Source organism: Ictidomys tridecemlineatus, chromosome 2 (assembly GCF_052094955.1).
Source record: "Ictidomys tridecemlineatus isolate mIctTri1 chromosome 2, mIctTri1.hap1, whole genome shotgun sequence".
Lineage (NCBI taxonomy): Eukaryota > Metazoa > Chordata > Mammalia > Rodentia > Sciuridae > Ictidomys > Ictidomys tridecemlineatus.
The window spans coordinates 6,603,672-6,623,814 of record NC_135478.1 but is presented as its reverse complement, the minus strand read 5'-3'; the positions used below and the strand labels follow the sequence as shown (position 1 = coordinate 6,623,814).

At 40.4% G+C, this 20,143-nt stretch overlaps 1 protein-coding gene and 1 pseudogene across 1 annotated transcript; both read right to left on the bottom strand.

Moving 5' to 3' along the window:
• Positions 1 to 1,608: 1,608 nt before the first annotated feature.
• On the bottom strand, positions 1,609 to 5,855 carry LOC144370749 (olfactory receptor 7E178-like; annotated as a pseudogene).
• A 915-nt stretch (positions 5,856 to 6,770) lies between these two features.
• Positions 6,771 to 10,595, bottom strand: LOC144370748 (olfactory receptor 7E24-like). The gene is made up of 2 exons (XM_078031786.1): positions 10,567 to 10,595; positions 6,771 to 7,734 (listed from the first exon to the last, which is right to left on the bottom strand). The coding sequence occupies exons 1-2, from the start codon at positions 10,593 to 10,595 to the stop codon at positions 6,771 to 6,773; spliced, it is 993 nt and encodes a 330-aa protein (XP_077887912.1).
• Positions 10,596 to 20,143: the final 9,548 nt, after the last annotated feature.

The window sequence follows — 20,143 nt, the reverse complement described above, 5'->3', positions numbered from 1 at the left end:
CAATGTTTTTATGTGATTGCATAGATTTTCACATCAATTTCTAAACTGATAAAGGGACTATAATTCTCTGACTATAGTCATGTGAAGAAAACTCAGGGTCATTACTCTGTCCGGTTTCACAATGCTGCAGAAGGGATAAAATACAAAAGAGAACAGTGCAGAAACTACTGGAAACACAGGAGGAGATTCCTCAAGCCGAAAATCATGATAATATTTATACCTAATGACCAGTTTGTCATAGGAATATTTTTTAACTTTTACACTTCTTCTTTAATGTTTCTCAATCTGATAGATTTATATATTTGAATGTGAAAATTTTAAAATATTCAGATTCCCTGGCATCAAATCAAAACAAATTCAATTAGACTATATGCCTGGGAAGTTCTTGATGGTCACTTTTTTTAAAAATAAGAGATGGAACCCAGGGGTGCTTAATCAGTGAGCCACGTCCCCAGTTCTTTTTACCTTTTTATTTTTAGACAGGGTCCTGCTAAGTAACTTAGGGCCTCATTAAGCTGCTCAGGCTGGCTTTGAACTTGAGATCCTTTTACCTTGGACTAAGGAGCCACTGGGATTACAGGTGTGTGCCACCAAGCTGGGTGCTCTTTTCTTAAAGCAGCATTGGGAACCTTGGCTTTAGAATATATCCTGTCATTCAGAAATCATAAAATAACACTACTTGTTATTACTACAAATAAAAATACTAATTTTAAAATTTAAAAAATTAGTAATATAATTTACTAACATTTGCTTCATAACTATAACCATATCTAGATTGGAATGATCACAATGACCTTTGACTTCTTGGTAACTCTGCATGATTCCATTTTCCTGCAAAGCTCTCACTGAAAACCAAATAGTTGTATAAATTTGGTGGGTAGATTTTGCTCTCTACCAATGTAGAAAGTATTGACTCTACATAACAGTATTGACTTATACCTGCATAAGCTCTTTTCTCAAAAACTTAAAGAGAAAGGAACCTAAACCTCATCTAAGTGGTCAAGAACACAAAACCTACTGCCCTGAAATGTACTATTTTATATCAACTAGTGTTTTTCAGTGTATCCATGAAAGACAAATAATTGTTTTCATGCTTTAACAAACACACAGAGAGACGTCATTAAACTGGTAAGTTTATTTTTGTGACAATCCATTCAAAATTCTTATGTGACTCCCCACTTTGCATGAGTGAGGATTACTTTGTAATATATGTGTGGAGGTTTGTTGATTGACTTCCACAATTCAAGAATGTTCACTATTGCTATTATACTCATATATTTATTGTTCCAGAAACAATAAATGGAAGTTTTAAAAAGTTATATTTTTCACCATTCTCAATTATGTAGAACAGCAGCCTTAATCACATGGATGTGCCTATGACACAATCATCTTCAACCAACTCTAAAATTTTTCATTTTTCCAAAGTGATACTTTGTTCCAATGTAAAAAATTTCCAAACATACCTTCCCAAACTAGCTAGAGTCATTACATTAATAATGTGAGAAATGAAGCCCTTAGTATTACTGAAAGTGCAGATTAGCATGACTGGACATTTAGCTTTAAGGCATTTTGAGCACACAGTGCAAGTGGCTGCTACGTGTGATAACATTAAACATTTCTGCTGTGCAGCTTCCTCAGAGCAACTTCAATGTCCCTGTTCCTCAGGCTGTAGATGAAGGGGTTCAGCATGGGGGTGACCACAGTGTACATCACTGAGGCCACTGAACCCTTTCTGGGAGAAGGTGATGCAGCTGACCCAAGGTACACTCCAAACGCTGTCCCATAAAATAAGCCAACAACTGCCAGGTGAGAGCCACAGGTGGAGAAGGCTTTGTGCCTCCCCCCTGAGGATGGGATCCTCAGAATGGAGGAAACAATCTTATAATAAGAGAAAAGGATCCCTGAGATGGGGAAAAGGCCATATATGACTCCAAGAAAATACTTGACAATGTTATCAGAGAAGGTGTCGGAACAGGAGAGATTCAGAAGCTGAGAAGGGTCACAGAGGAAACTAGAAATTTCCACATCCTTGAAGCTGGTAACTTTTAGGGTCATGAAACTGTGCAGCTGGGAGTCCAAAAGACTCAGCAAGAAAGACACCAAAGTTAAGAGGCCACAATGGCGAGGGCTCATAATGACCAGATAATGCAGAGGATGACAGATGGCCACAAACCTGTCATAGGCCATCACAGTCAGAAGCAGATCATCCATACATCCAAAAAAGATAAAAAGGACATCTGAGTCAGGCAGCCCACATAGGAGATGGCTCTGCTGTGAGTTTGGATGTTCATGATCATTTTTGGGACCGTGGTGGAGGAGAAACCGATGTCAGCCAAGGACAGGTTGGAGAGGAAGAAGTACATGGGGGTGTGGAGGTGGGGGTCAGAGCTGAGGGTCAGGATGATGAGCAGGTTCCCAAGCACTGTGACCAGGTACATGCACAGGAACAGTCCAAAGAGGAGGGGCTGCAGGTCTGGATCCTCTGAGAGACCCAGGAGATGGAATTCTGATATGCCCGTTACATTTTGTGTTTCTGGACACCTTTGGGAAAGGCAAAGAGTATAAACAACAACAACAACAAAAACATCATCAGTCCCTCCTGACTCTGTCCTTTTGAATTCAGGTATTCACTAGGAAGCTGCTCACACTAGAGATCCACACACCCTCAGCATAGTTCTCAGTAGTAAAACACACAGTCTTGCACACTCTCACTGTAGCTCTCTCCGTCATTCACTCCTCTTTCCACACCCTGTTTGGAGACATTAAACTGAACAAAGTTAAAAACCCAGGAGAAAAGGCAAGAAATTCATGATCACAATAAAATATAGTCTACTGTTTAAGAAAAAAGTGGGGGAGAAGTAATAATTTTCCTATGAAGAATAAATAATCTTCATAAAAGTTACTGTAAAACCAGTTCAATTAATCATGTTTTCTTCTAAGAAGTTGTGACATTTTTTTCACCCCTCTTTTCTATCTATTTGTAGACATTGAACTGAGCAATGATAGAAATTCAGGTCTAGAAAGAAGATGTTCGTGATCACAGTAAAACATAGTCTACTGTATGAGGGAAAACAGAGAATAAATAATGGCTTTCCTATTAAGAACAAAACTATCTTTATAAAAATTAATTAAGAACCAATCCAATTACCTTTTTTAAAAAAATTCTAAGTACTGAGATAATATTGTTGACTTATTCCTTCTAAGACACCATCTGAATTGAGGGTGATGAGTCACAGTCAGAAAGAATGGCTATTAGACCATCAAAGAGTTCCATCATTCTTTGGTTTCCTCATTTCCCTCTTCTGTGGATTTAAGTTTACTGTTCAAAGATTAGATAATATAAAATAAGTAGCCTTGTCTTTAGAAAAGTCCAAATATCAATAAATATGGTTGAGTTAAATGCATATAATCAATAGTAACACTGACCACAACTCTGGCACAATTAGATGATATTGGAAAATTAAGTGATAAGAAACACTTTGAATAGTTAAATTTTATGCAGTTTTATTTGTATCAAGCCATATAATATCATTGACATATTTGCTGTATCAAATGGCTCCTCTATCTTTTTCTTTTTCTTTTTCTTGATTCTGTATACCATCTGCTGGCTTACAAAAACTGCTTCATGGTTTTGTGATCTCAACCCAAAGTTTCATAGTTTAGAACTGTCTCACCAAGGACAGCCCCAACGCTCAGGTCTCATTTCTAACCACCTCATTTCCACTTCATGATGAGCCTGGTCGTTTCTATAACGTGGATTCCAATTCCTCATTTAAGCCAATCGTGGGTTCATTGCTTTTTAGTTCTCACTGAATTGGAAAAACAATGCAAAAAAAACAGTACAGGAAATAATGTAGACACTTCTGACCCAAAGAGTACCTAGAATCTATTTAATATTCACCACAGTTGCATCAATGGGAAATCTATTCATATGACAATTCTGAATCCAGACACTAGTGACCTGTCCTACTTCACAGAGGACTGACAGAATCTGAGAACCATCAACAACATGTTTTTATTCTTTCCTACCCAACAAAGGTTTCTGCTTATATCTTGAGGTCTTAACTACAATTACATCTTGGGTATACATTTAAAGATATTCCAGGTTTGTGAGAATAATATCAAGACTCAACATTAGGTTTTCCTTTAAGAGGACACTTTTCCAGCATGGAGGGGCATGTAGTGAGCTCATGGAGGTTCTGGAGGGGACCAAGCACAATCTGTGCTGAATGATCATCAGCCTCCCCTACTGTGACCTCTCCTGTGACCTGTGGCTGTTCCTCCATAGTGCATGGAGCAGGCACCCCCACTGTTCTCCCCTGTGATCCCCAGGAATCCCACAAGGAAGAGCACCGAGAACAAGGCTCTTTTTCTCCAGTGACAGGGAAGAGGAAGGGCTGTTTGGCTTGTTGATGGGACAGCCTGCATGGATTCTCCTGTGATGCCCTATGTCCATGGCCAGACAGCCCAGTGCACACAAGGCTTTGCTCTTTCCTACTTGACAAACAAGAGAAAGTTGCATAAATATAATGTTCTTCATTGATTACTGTAAAGGAATAATAAATTGGGCATGCATAACTGGAGCAGGGTGATATACATGAAATGAAACAGATTGCATAGACCACATTGCCCAGCACCTGAGCCTGGGAAGCCCTGCACCTCCTATCAAGATGCTATAGCTTCTCTCATTCTTCTCATCATCATATCGCCACCACCATAGTTCTTTTGTAGACCTTTGGGAACCCTTTTAAAGAACCCATTTTGTGCTGTTGTGGGTGAGATTTTTATGGGAAATAGAACCAGTTGGAGGGGGATGCAAATCATATCTTCCCTAACATAAAATCATAAGATTCACAAGCAACAGACATGAAAATTGACACGCTGGAATTACCTATCTGGATACTCAAAGTGATGTTTGTCCTTGTGATACAGAAACAATAGTTCCTTCCTGTATTCCAAGGCTCCCTCTGCACTTACTGGGTTGTGCTGGTTCTCTGCTGGCTCATGACAAAGAAGTGCACGTGCTGGGCTGGGGTTGTAGCTCAGTGGTATAGTGCCTGCCTCACATGTGTGAGGCACTGGGTTCGATTCTCAGCACCACATAAAAAATAAATATATAAAGATATTGTGTTCATCTACAACTAAAAAATATTTTTTTAAAAAGAAGTGTAATCCCAAGACCCACCCATACCTGGTGCCCAACAAAGACTCAATCTCTGTGCCCAGCATTCCCAGGAATATGCTGTCAGCTTGGAGCTTCAGATGATGCAAAACCACAGCAGGAGACACAGCCACGCAGCTCACTGGATAGGAACTATCCACTGAAGGGCTGCAGGCACAGGCTGACTGTGGACTAATATAGGACCTTGGAAGGTCAGTACACAGAGCTCACATTAGACTAATTGGTCCATGTTATGCCATCTCTAAGGACTTCCCAACATTAATGCAGGAAAATGAAGAAAAGAAAATGAAGATCACTTAAGATTTGGACCCTAGCCGAAATTGGGAAGAACCTTGTGTACTCAATTACTTCTTTCACTTCTGAGTTTTTAATAGCTACACCAGCTTTTAAGATCCATTCTTATTAGGTTAAAGCATAAATCACAAGATATTACTACTTGAACCATCTGAAGTATACATTTTAATGACATTTTTTTGGTCTTTAAATTTTTTTAATTAAGCATTCACTCATTAAAAAATAGTAGATGCACTGCTCAGAATAATTGTCAAAGGATTCTACTGTTGTATTGGAATAATATGAAAGTAAAATGTGTCTCAGGCAAAGTTCTAAGGGTCTCCTGTCACTTAGCTCTGTTTCTACTTTCTTCTCCTAGGTTCATGGACATTCCTGCCATTGTTCTTGAGTAATTGAAGGTTGTAGATGCTTCTAAGGGAAGTATGGTGTTCTGGTGTCCATGACACAGACCCAAACAAGAGATGCTCAGTCTAGTCTCTGGCTCTGTGGGACATTCCTCAGCAGGAGGAAGGTACAGACAGGAGAGCACCAGGGGGTTGAAACCCCACTGATCAAGGAAGGCCAGGATATGTGCACACAGCTAGTGTTCAATGCATTTTTATTTTTTATTTCCTCTGTGCCTAACATGGTACAAGCTCTGGAGAAGCAGAAATGAAAGAGAGATGGTCATTGCATTCAAATATACACCATATATTTAAATAAGGATATATAAAAATGCAAAATTATAAAAATATGAAAACAGTAACTTGAGTTCAATAATATTTCAGTTGAATAGTTGCAAGTTTAGCATTTCCATATTAATTATAACCATCTGACTTTGGTCTATAATTTATACCTGACTCCACGATGTCCTAATAATGATTTGTTAGGAAGAAGTGTAAAAAATGAACATCAGCTAATATCATTTAAGCATTTTTTAAATAGAAAAAAAAGTCCATTTGTACTATTGATTTCTTTAATTGTGTTTTAAACATAGTGGTTTATAAAGTCCACTTTCATTATGGAAATTTTAAGTTACAAATACTTGGAATCATTAATTACTATTCCATTGCCAATTGTATATCTCAGGGGCATTAAATATTGACAGAGTTGTGAAACAGTCACTATCAACTATCTCCAATATTTTTTATCTCACCAAACTAAAAATTTGTTCCCAACATGAAAACATCCAAACATCCTTTCCCAACATGAGTTCCAACCATTCTACTGTAAAACTTGGTGAGAAATTAGACCCAGGGGCATATTGACAGAACCATGTATTGAGCTTTTCTGCATTTTCCAACACACATTGCAACTAGACACCACAAGGGGTGAGATTAGACCGTCCTGCTTGCAGCCTCCTCAGGGCCCTTTTAATGTCCCTGTTCCTCAGGCTGTAGATGAAGGGGTTCAGCATGGGGGTGACCACAGTGTACATCATTGAGGCCACTGCACCATTTCTGGGAGAATGTGACACAGCTGATCCAAGGTACACTCCTGAGGCTGTTCCAAAAAATAAGCAAACAACTGCCAGGTGAGAGCCACAGGTAGAGAAGGCTTTATACTTCCCACCTGAGGATGGGATCCTCAGAATGGAGGAAATAATTTTGTAGTAAGAGAAAAGGATCCCTGAGATGGGGAAAAGGCTATATATGGCAGCAAGTAAATATTTCACAATGTTATCAGAGAAGGTGTTCAAACAGGAAAGATTCAGAAGTTGAGAAGGGTCACAGAAGAAACTAGAAATTTCGACATCCTTGAAGCTGGTAATTTTTAAAATCATCAAACTGTGCAGCTGGGAGTCCAAAAGACTCAGCAAGAAAGACACCAAAACCAAGAAGCCACAGAGGCGAGGGCTCATAATAACTGAATACTGCAGAGGGTGACAGATGGCCACAAACCGGTCATAGGCCATCACAGTCAGAAGCATATCATCCATACAGACAAAAATGGCAAAAAGAGACATCTGAGTCAGGCAGCCCACGTAGGAGATGACTCTGCTGTGAGTCTGGATGTTCATGAGCATCTTTGGGACCGTCGTGGAGATGAAGCCGATGTCAGCCAAGGACAGGTTGGAGAGGAAGAAGTACATGGGGGTGTGGAGGTGGGAGTCAGAGCTGACGGCCAGGATAATGAGCAGGTTCCCAAGCACTGTGACCAGGTACATGGACAGAAACAGTCCAAAGAGGACGGGCTGCAGGTCTGGATCCTTGGACAGGCTCAGGAGTTGGAATTCAGAGACACCTGTTAGATTTTGTGTGTCTTTTTTGCTTGGACACCTTTTGAAACAGCAATGAGGGTGAGAAAAGGAAAATAACAAAATAAGCACCCATCACTCTGTATACTTGTGATTCAGGCAGGCACAAGGAAGGTGCTCACACTTAGGTCTGTGCACCTTCAATAATAATGCTCAGTAGTGAAACCCTCAGCCTCTGCACACTCTTTCATTTCCCTTTATCCCTGATCAAACCCTCTTTCCATACTCACCTTAGAGATATTGAACTGAGCAATGTTTGAAGTCCAGGAGCCGAGGAGAGAAATTCATGATCACAATGAAATATGTCTTATTGTTTAAGGAAAAAATAGTTAATGAGGAATGGCCTTCCTTTAAGGGAAATTAAGAAGCAGTTTGATACCTTAGTTTATTTTTAGGCCTTTGGACAAAGTTCTTAGACAAGATTTTTACAATTGTGCAAGGACTGATTTTCCTGAATATTAGAGCAAGGGTGAGGGATCCTGACCAGAGAGCAGCATGTGCCCTTTTATTGCAAGGGGTCTCATCATTCTTTCCACTTCTCATTTGCCTCCTGTGTGGATTTGTATTTTTTCTTTAAAAATGATAGAATATAAAATAAACATCCTTGTCATTGTAAACTTAAAATTTGAATAAATATGAAAGATTCAGTGCACAATATCAATAGTAGCACTGACCACAAATGTGGCAATAGTGTGCCCTCTATGAGTCATAAAAGTCATAAGCTGTAAGAAGTTGTTAGTCAGGTTTTTCATTTCTGTGACCAAAAGACCTGACAAGAACAATTTAGAGGAGGAAAAGTTTATTTGGGGCTCACGGTCATAGTCCATCGATGGCCTAGTCCATTCCCTAGTTCTGCCCTAGGTGAGGCAGAACATCATGGCAGAAGTGTGTGCAGCTGGAATGGGTCACCCAGAAAGTGGAGAGAGTGTTTTGTCAGCAAGAACAAGATAGAAACTCCAAAGGCCTGCCCCCCAGGACTCACCTCCTCCAGCCACACTGTATCTGCCTTCAGTTACCACCCAGTTAATTCCTATCAGGGAATTAATATACTGATTAGGTGAAGCCTCGTATAACTCAAACATTTCATATCTAAATTTTCTTGCATTGTCTTACACATGAGCTCTTGGAGGACACATGGTGTAACATCAACTCCTCTGAAGAGTTTAATTTTCTGCAGGCTTATTCGAACCAACCCATATAATATCAATAAAATATCTGCTGTGTAAAATGGCTCTTCACTCTTTTTCTTTTCTTTGACTCTCTACTCCATCCGGCCTCCTAAAACTGCTTCATGGATTTGTGAGCTCAAAACATCAAGTTTATAGTTTTAAGATTTAACCCAAAGAAAGCCCCAGAGCTCAGCCTTTCATGCAACCACTTCATTTCCTCTTCATGGACTGTCTGTTCATTCCTGATATGTGGCTTGCAATTCCTTTATGTCAGCCACATGAGGTAAACAGGTTCATTTATTGTAAGTTCTCAATGTAATTAAATTGGAAAACGATGAAAAAATAATAATAAACAGTCAAGGAAATAGTAAATACTCTTGGGAATTGCCAAATTGTAAATAATTACCTACCTTGTATAGTTGTTTGAAAATTTATTTTTAAATCTTTCCAACTGCATACCTAGTGCTTATGTCTCATTTGTTAATATACACACTTTTGGATATTTTAGATAATCCATATTTCATAATGTCAGACCAACACCAATTTAATCAGCATATCTGCATGTGAAGTCTTCAGATATCCTTACACCAGAATTGAAATCCACTGAATATCAACCTCCTGGTTTTTAGAACATGCTCTTTGAATGTTGGAAATTATAATAGTCATAATACTCAAGACATCTGTTAAAGCCCAGTAATTCAGTAATACTTGTCTCAGGACTAGCATTCGATAGAGTCTGAATCGTTATCTACAAAACATGAGGCTTAGTATCTCTGCCTGATTTCATTCTCTTGCAAATCTGTCTCCAAACACATCTTCTGTCATGAAGTAAGAAGTTATAATTTTCTGTTGGTGTTTCCATGTCAGTATTATCTTCCATAAAGTTTCCTTTACAAAATTGCCTTAAAAGTACCCAAAGCTCATCTAAGCAGTCTGCAACACCATACTTATTGCCCCAGCAATGTACTAGGTTACATTAATTCCATCTGTGAAGTACATTCCTCTTCTTCAAAGTGTTTATCTGATGCAAAGTGTTACCTGAAGAAAGGACACCATTTAATGGGAAAGTTTATCAATATGTCAAACATTTCAAAATGCTTTTGCCTCTCACCAGGTCACACAAGTAAGAGTGCCTGTGTAATATGTTGGCCAGGAATAGTTGAATGGTTTCCAATGTACAAATATACTATTAATGACCAACATTTATGTCACTATGAGGACAGTCAATGTCACCTAAACCTTCTCAAGCTTAATATGTATCATAAATATGAGGCTAAACACTAACTAGCAATACTTTGTCCTTCAAGACTCCTGAGGAAATTTCAACTTCTGTAGGGAATCTATTTCCTCTGGATGCAGCAGCAGAGCTGGTGCCTGAACTAGAGTCTGGAAGGCAGCATTTCAGACCCACATCCCACCTGCCAGTGTGTGCATAGAGTGCGAATCTCTCCTTCTCTCCCTGTTCACTGCTTAAGGGAAACACAGATTATAACACCATCTCCACAACATGTGCAGCATCAAAAAGAAATTGGAAACCCAATAAATATTGAATCACTCAAAAAAATGTGATTTAATATAAGATTCCATTCTTATGGAAGAAAGCCATTGTCAAGGGCACTGGAGGCTGGAAGGAGGTGAAACTCTGTGGCTCAGTGGAAAGCTGCAGCATTAAGTGCCCCTTCAGCTCTGCCTTATTGCCTTTCTTCAAACCCATGAAAATCTCTGCCATGATGTCTCAAAATTTGTCTACTGGGATAGTATTAAATAAAAACAATATGTGGATGCTAGTTCACTAAGGCAAGGGGTCACTAGGGAAGAAAGTGTTCCCTTAGAGTAGGCAGAGGGAAGGGATGTGGGGATAGGAAAGACAGTGGAATGAAGCAGACATTATTACTGAGGGTATATCGTGACTGCATGACCAATATGATTCTGCAACATGTACACTCAGAAAACTCAGAAATTATATCCCATCTATGTATGATATATCAAAGTGCAGAAATGCATTTTACCGTCATGTGTAAATAATTATAACAAATTTAAAAATCTTTTTAAAATAATAAGAAAAAAGGGTCTCTATGTCCAAAGCATGGACATAGAAAGACACTAGTTTAATTTGTCTCTACTCCCACGAACAATTCTAATAGGAGGGTCAGAAATAAATGTCCCATTCAGAAATAGGAAAACTGTCACTACAGGTCACAGGATGTATGAGTTGAGTGGCATGCAGATCAACCTAGTCATTACTAACAGTAATAACAATATCCAGGTTTTATTCTTCCTAGATTTTATTTATATATGCCATATTTTCACATGAGAGCAATAAGTATCTACTTAATTCTGACTCACTGCAGTTGCATCAACTAGAAATCATCTCAAGAGGACAAGGATAAATTGGGAGACACTAGTAACACTAGTGACCTCTTTTTACACTGACACTGCACATTAAATATTTTTATTCATTCCCAGCAGACAGTTTTCAGCATAGGTCTACAGTTCTTAACCAGGGGTCCATTGCAAAAATGTTTCCAGCTGCATGAGCAGGGATGAAAACAAGACCTGAACTTAGGTCTGCTTTGAGATTCAGCGGGCTGTTTTCCAGCATGGAGGGGCATGTGGTGAGCTCATGGAGGTTCTGGAGGGGCCCAAGAGTGGATCTGTGCTGAATGATCATCAGCCTCCCTACTGTGACCTCTCCAGTGACCTGTGGCTGTTCTTCCATGGTGCATGCAACAGGTGCCCCCATTGCTCTGCCCTGTGATCCCCAAGAGTCCCACAAGGAAGGATACAGAGGACAAAGCTCTTTCTGCAGTGACAGGGAAGAGGAAGGGCTGTTTGGCTTGCTAATGGAACAGCCTTCCAGTATCCTCATGTGGTGCCCTGTGTGCATGGTCAGAAAGCCCAACACAAACAGGGCTGCGCTCTTTCATACTAACAAAGCAGTGTAAGTTACATAAGTAAAACACATTTCTTCATTTTCTATATAATAATAATAATAATGAGGACACATATAACTAAAGTGAGATGGTGCACATGAAATGAAACAATTGACACAGAGCACATTGCTCAGCCCTGAGCCTGGGAAGCCCTGCACCTCAGTTCATGGTGCTCTGGCTTCTGTCCTCCTCATCATCATCTTCATCACCACAACCCTAGCCCTTCATAGAGCTTAGGAAACACTTTTGAGGATCTATTTTGTGTGGTTGTGGGTGAGATTTCTGGGTGAATTAGAACCAGTGTGGGTGGAGAGCACATTTTGAATAAGATTTCTCATCTCCCCCCTGAAACAAAAGCATGTACCCCACAACCCCAAGTTGAAGCTGCACGCTGGTGTCCTCCCACCTGGCGACTCTGGTGTTTGCCCCTGTGCTGAGGTAACACTGCTTCCCCAGTCCTTCCCACATCCAAGGCCCCCTCTGCACTTACTGGGTCATGCTGCTTCCCTGCAGGGTCATGACCAAGAAGTGCTGATCCTGAGACCCTACCAAGTGTGGAGCCCAGGGAAGGAGCAACTGTGTCCACAGGAACAGATCGTGTGCTCAGGAGCTTCCTGATGCAGACACCCCAGGAGGAGAGACGGCTACACAGGTCACTGGATGATGCCATCAACTGAAGGACTACAAGCACAGGCTGAGTGAGGACTATTATATGACCTTGGAAGATCAGTACAGAGATTATAATTAGACTAATTGGTCCAGGATCTCAATCTCCAAGGACTTCCCATCGTTAATGGGGAAGACAAAGAAAATCCACTTCCACATGAATTTTAAAACTCAAAACTAATGATGAGCTCAGCTGTGTGTTCAATTTACTACTTTCATTTCTATAATTTTAAAGGTACATCTGTTTTCAAGGCCCATTCTTTTTTAATTTTAATTTTTTATTTGTTTTACACGTGATAGTACAAGGTCCATTCTTATTAGGGTAGAATGCAAATAGCCAAAATTGCCATGAGAACCAAACTAAGTATACCCTTCAGTGGCATTTACTTTGTCGTTACGGGGGTTTTTGTATGCTTGTTTTTAAAGTTTTGGGGGGATTGTTGATATACCTTTATTTTATTTAATTAAATTCAGTGCTAAGAATTGAACCTAGTGCCTCACTCATACTAGGCAAGTGTCCTACTGCTGAGCCAAAGCCCCAGGACCTGTTTCTTTTCTTTTCTTAACTTTAACATTCAGTAATCAGGAAAATAGTGAATCTATTGAAGAATATAATTGTCAATGGGCACTGCAGCATTGGAATTAGGTGAAACTCTAAAGCGAGTCTAAGACCAAGCTCTAAGGTCTCCTGTAATTCCCCTTTGTACCTATTTTGTTTGTCATAGGCCTGTGAACATCTCTGCCATTATTCGTGAGCAACTGAATGATGTATATGCTGTGAAGGGGAAGTATGGGGCTCATGTGTCCATGACACAGACACAGACAAGAGGTACTCAATCTTGTCACTGCCTCTGAGGGACATTCCTGAGTGGGATGAAGGTACAGAGAGAGCCCCAGTGTGTTGAAACCCCACTGAGTATGGCCAGGACCTGTGTGCAGAGCAGGGTCTACCCAATTGTTAAAACTTTTTTTTGCATTTTTTAACTCCTTGTGCCAAATATGGTATGGACTCTTTGATACCAGAAGTGAAAGAGTTGGTCATTCTATCACAAATATACATCATATAACTACAGAGGGGTATTTTAGAAATGTGAAGCCAGTAAATTTATGTCACAAGATATTTTAATAGTATGAGGATTAGCATTTCCATACTATTAATAACTATCTAGGTCATATATGCCCATATTTTATACCTTCTCCTATATTAATCATGTAGGGAGCATAAGTTTGCTCATTAATCTGGGTTCAGTGACATTGTATCAACTAGAAATCACCTTGGATGACATTGCTGAGTAACAGAGACACTAACAACCAGCCCCAAGTTTAACAAAGAACCAGCTGAGATAACTGAAAATAAAATAAAATCATGAATCTCAGTGTGAGGTGCTAATCTTTTCACTGTTTTCCATCCATCACAATATTTTAAGCTGAATCCAGAGGTCTTAGCTGCAGGCACCTACCATATACAGTCTTAATCCCTTCCAAGTCCCTGAGTAGTCATGAAATCATGATGTGCTTTGCTTCCTCCCAAGAAGGGGGCTGATTCCCAGAATTCAGGAGGATGTGGCAGCTGCAAGGGTGTCCTGCAGAGGGGGACACAGGGAACTCTGGGCTGGTTGATTTGTGCCCTCTTAACCTTGGAACTTTGTCTCATTTAAGCCACTTTTACAGAATTAGTGCAAGTGTTAGTCCTGGGATCTATTGGAAATCCTAAGTGAAGGGCACAGAAAAACAGAGTCCCATTCTGAAGGGACAGAAAAATGAAACAGGGTTGCTTGTGAAAGGGACAAACTGCCAGCTCTGTCCTGCCAAGATGCTGTGTGTCACAAATCCACACTGCATTTCACACATAGTTTCAGTTATTTGACTTAAACTGCTAGCCCAAGTTACAAAAATATCTGATCCTCTCTACTCTGTCAAATACAATAACCTGGCACTTATATCTTGGTGAAGATTTTGCAGAAGAATTTAAGAATCTACAAATAGCACACAGTTCAGTGCCTGGCACTCAGGGATGTCTCATGGAAGGATGATATGTTTGTGTGCTATCCTCATCCAGGTCCATCTCCTCATCATCAGCTTCATAAAGGTGATAAGGACAGTGTGAAGAGCACATTCCCTCCATGTGGATGACAGTGTTTGGTAAGAAGGACCAGTGTGGGAGGAAAGGAAAACTGTAGTGAGATGGCCGCCATGCTCACCACCACCGTGGATGTCACACATGTGCCTCGACTCTCAGTCCCCATGACACACTGTGTAGTGCTCTCCCCTCTGGGAAGCCACACTGCATGTTGGTCCTTCCTCCATCCTCACCTCCCTCAGCTGTTACCTATTTACACTGGCTCAGGTGGTCGTGACTAAGGAGAGTGGATTCCACATGGCTGGTACCCAGGGGCCTCCCACCTCATCTTTAGGGCTGACTCTGTGCACGCTCAGGTAGGGGCTTCCTAAGAAACAACCAGGTGAGAAGAAACACAGTGTGGGGCCCACTGACTGGAGCCATCAAGCTGAAATGCTGGAGGCACAGGCTGCTCATTGACTGTGGTATGACCTTGGAGGTCAAAAGCATAAAATTCCTTACTTGGAGGTTAAAAGCATAAAATTCCTTAGAGCCACAGGTGGAGAAGCCTTTGCTCTTCCCACCTGAAGAGCATATCACAGGCTCTACAGTGTCATGAAAGAAAGATGAATATCAACTCATGTTTTTCAGCAATTCTTAGTAAAAAGGAAGTTCATCTGTACTATTGATTTCTTTCAATTGTTTCCTTTTTTAACAGGAGCTTCTTAGGTTGCTTTCATTATGGTAAATTTAAATTATAAAATCTTGTCACTATTATCATTGTTAAATGAATAGCTTAGTGGCATTAAAAAATAGACATAGTTGTAAAACAATCACTATTATTTATCTCCATCATTCTTATCTTACCCAGGTAAAACCTTGTTCCCAGTGTGAAAACAACTAAATATCCCTTCCCAACATGGGATCCAACCATTCTACTATAAAAATTGATGATAAAATAGCATACAGGGCATAATGACAGGTCCGGGCATCGACTTTTGCTGCATTTGCGGCATGCATTGACACCAGAGACCAAGATCCTGAGGTCAGAGTGCCCTACTCTGCAGCCTCCTCAGGGCACTTTTAATGTCCCTGTTCCTGAGGCTGTAGATAAAAGGGTTCAGCATGGGGGCGACCACAGTGAACATCACTGAGGCCATCACATCTTTTTTGGAGAATATGTGATGCAGCTGATCCAAGGTACACTGCAGAGGCTATTCCTAAAAATGAGCCAACAACTGCCAGGTGAGACCCACAGGTGGAGAATGCTTTGCACTTCCAACCTGAAGAAAGGATCCTCAGAATGGAGGAAATAATTTTATAGTAAGAGAAAATGATCCCTGAGAGAGGAAACAGGCCACAGATGGCTACAAGAAAATACTTGGCAATGTTATTAGAGAAGATAGATTCAGGAGTTGAGAAGAGTCACAGAAGAAACTAGAAATTTCCACATGCTTGAAACTGGTAATTTGTAAGATCATCAAATTGTGCAGCTGAGAGTCCAAGAGACACAGCAGAAAGGACCCCAAAACTAAGAAGCCATAGAGGCGAGGGCTCATAATGACCTGATAATGCAGTGGGTGGCATATGGCCACAAACAAGTCATAGGCCATCACTGTCAGAAGCATATAATCCATATTACCAAGAAGGAGAAAAAGAGACATCTGTGTCAGGCATCCCCATAGGAGATGACTCTGCTTTGAGTTTGGATGTTCACAATCATGTTTGGGACCGTGGTGGAGATGAAACCAATGTCAGTGAGGGACAGGTTGGAGAGGAAGAAGTACATGGGGGTGTGGAGATGGGGGTCAGAGCTGACAGCCAGGATGATGAGCAGGTTCCCAAGCACTGTAACCAGGTACATGGACAGGAAGAGACCAAAGAGGATGGGCTGCAGGTCTGGATCCTCTGAGAGGCTCATGAGATGGAATTTAGAGAGACATGTTATATTTTTTTGCTTGAATATTTCTTGAGCACCTTTTGAAACAAACAAAGAAGTTTTGAAACAGAAAAACATAAAACAGGTACCACACATTCTATAAACAATATAATTCAAATATGAATCAGCAAGATGCGCACACTTTAGGTCCGTACATCTTCAATAATAATGTTTGGCGGTGAAATACCCAGTCTTCACCCAGTCTCCTTTATCATTACTTCCTCCATCATTCACCCTCTTTCTATACTCACCTTGGAGATACTGAACTGAGCAATATTAGAAATCCAGGATCAAAGGAGAGAAGAAGTTCATGATCTCAATGAAATTTAGCTTACTGTTTAAGAAAAAATCAGATAATAAGTAATGACTGTTCTATAAGGAAAATTAAGAAGAAGTTTGCTATACCTCATTTTGTTCTAAGGCTTTTGGACAAAAACCTTTGAGAATATATTGAATACTGTGTAAGGACTGCTTTTAATGGCCACTAAATTAAAGTTAATGCAGCATAACCAGAATGCATTATGTTCCAATTTTCTGCAAGATTTCTCATCATTCTTGATCTTCTCATTTGCTTCTGTTGTGGATTTGTGTTTTCTCCAAAAATAATATACTATGAAATAAGTAGCTTATTTGTTCCCACTGGATAGTTTTCAGCACAGGTCAACAGGTCTTAATACAGGTACATCTTACAAATATTTCCAGTTTCATGAGTAAGAATGAAAACAACACCTGACCTTAGGTTTGCTTTGAGGGTGAGAGGGCTGTTTTCAAGCATGGAGGAGCATGTGGTGAGCTCCAAGAAGGTCCTGGAGGGGGCCCAAAGTATGACCTATGCGGAATGATTCTGAGCCTCCCCTACTGTGACGTCTCCTGTGACTTGTGACTATTCTTCCATGGTGCATGTAACAGGTGCCCCTGTTTTTATGCCCTTATTCCCAGGAATCCCACAAGGAAGAGCACTGTGGGCAAGGCTCTCTTTCTGCAATAATAGGGAGTGAAATGGTTGATTGGCTTGCCCATGCGACAGCCTGCCAGGATCCTCCTGGGATGCCCTGTGTCCATGGTCAGACAGCCCAACACAAACAGGCTGCTCTCTTAGCCCATATAACATAAGTGAAGTGCATAAATACAATGGGTTTTTTGTTTGTTTGTTTGTTTACTGTAAAATACACTAAATTGGGTGTGCATAAGCAGAGCAGGATGCTGTACATAGAATGGAAGACAGGACAAGAACAGGCTGCTCAGCCCTCAGCCTGGACAGTCTGCACCTCAGTTCATGATCTCTGGCTTCTGTCATCACCTCATCATCCCATCACCACAGTCACAGCACTTTCATAGTAATTAGGAAATGATTTTAAGGATTGTCATATTTTGTGCATTTGTGGTTGTTTCTATGGAAAATGGAACCAGTTGGGGTAAGAATAAATGTTTAAAAAGATATCCGATACCTTCATCTTAAATAAAAACAAAAACTTCATGAATTCATATACAATTCTGTATGTCCTTCCATCTGGCTACTCAAACAGTGATGTTTGTCGTCAAGGTGAGAAAACGTTACTCCCAGTGATCCTTAGCACAACCCAGAGCCCATGCTGCAATTATTGGGTTAGTTGATTTTCGGCTGGGTCATGAAACAGAAGTGCCCATCCCAAGACCCACCCATACCTGGTGCCCAACAAAGGCTCAGGCTCTGTGTCCAGCATTCCCATGAATATGCTGTCAGCTGGGTGCCTCCTGATGCAGAACCACAGTAGGGGACACAGCCACGCAGTACAATGAACAAGAACAATCCACTGAAGGGCTGCAGGCACAGGCTGACTGTGGACTAATATAGGACCTTGGAAGCTCAATGCACAGAGCTCACAATTAGACTAATTGGTCCATGCAGTGCCATCTCTAAGGACTTCCTACTATTAATGAAGGAAGATGAAGAAAAGAAAATAAAGGTCCATTTAAGATTCTGACCCTAGCTATAATTGGGAAGCACCTTATGTTCTCAGTTTACTTTTTTCTCTTTATTAGTATTTAAAGATACATCTCCTTTTAGTGTCTAATTCTTATTAGGTAAAAAAATATAAATAACAAAAGTCACTATATGAACCATAAGAAGCATACATTTCAGTGACAGGTATTTGGTCATTAAGTGTTTCTAATTAAAGCATTTAATTTTAATTAAGCATTCAGTCATTAAATTAATAGTGTTAAATTACTTAAGCATTCAGTCATTAAATTAATAGTGTTAAATTACTTAAGCATTCAGTCATTAAATTAATAATGTTAAATTAACTGCTCAAAGGACTCTGCAGCATTGGAATGATGTGAAACTCTAAAACACGCCTCAGACCAAGCTCTAAGGGTCTGCTGTCACTTCCTCTTGTTCGTACTCTGCTTTTCCTAGTCTCATGGACATCCCTGCCATTGTTCTTGAGTAATTGGGGGTTGTAAATGCTGTTAAGGAGAAGTATGGGGCTCCTGTGTTCCTGGCATAGACACAGACAAGATCTGCTCAATTATGTGTCTGGCTCTGTGGGACATTCCTGCTGAGGAGGAAGGGACCGAGGACAGCACCAGTGTGCAGAAACCCCACTGAGCAAGGCCAGGACCTGAGCAAAGAGCAAGGGCTTAACACATTTTGCCCTATTTCATCTCCTGTGTCTAACGTGGTCTATAGGCTCTGAGAAATCAGAAATGAAGGTGAGAGGGTCATTTCACCCCAAATATTCAGCATACACCTACATAAGAGGAGTATGAAAATGTAACACTATAGAAATTGAAAACACTAACTTTAGATCCAAAGATATTTCAGTTGAATAGTATGAACATTTGCCTTTCCATTTTAATAACAACTATCTAAATTTTGCCCATATTTTACACCTTCATCACATATCAACCACACAGAGAGCAAAGTTTTCTATTTAATCTGGATTCAGTGACATTGGATGCACTGGAAACCACCATGGATCACATTGCTGTTTCAGAGACTCTAGCAAAGAGCCAGGTGTTGGAGGGAAAAATAAAAAAAAATGAGTCCAGCCAACAGCAGCCAAAATTAAATATTGACTGTCTAGGTTCTGATGAACTAAACTTTTTTACTGCTTTTTTTTTTAATATTTATTTTTTAGTTTTCGGCTGACACAACATCTTTGTATGTGATGCTGAGGATCGAACCCAGGCCGCACACATGCCAGGCAGTGCACTATTCAGCCACATCCCCAGAATATTTTAAACTGAATCCAGGGGACTTAGCTGCAGGCACATTTTTCAAATTCCTGACTGGTAATTCATTCCAGACCTGCTTTGTCTCCTCTTCAGATGGAGAGGGCTGGCGACCTAATGCAAGAGGATGTGGCAGCTTCAAGGATATCTTGGAGTAGCAGAAACAGGGAGGTCCATGCTGGATTATTTGTGCCTACTTGACCTTAAATTATTGTTTCATCTCAGCCATTCTTTCAGAAGTGGATCAAGTGATAAACTAACTGCTCTGAATTGGGATCTACCAGAAATCCTAAAGGGAAGTACACATAAGAAGGAAGCCTATCTTGCAGAGAAAGGAAAGTACAACCCACTGCTGTTTTTGAAGGGGACAACCTGCCAGCACTGGCCTGACAAGAAGCTATGTGCCTCAAACCCACACTACATTTCAAACGTGGCTTCAGTTGTTCTTT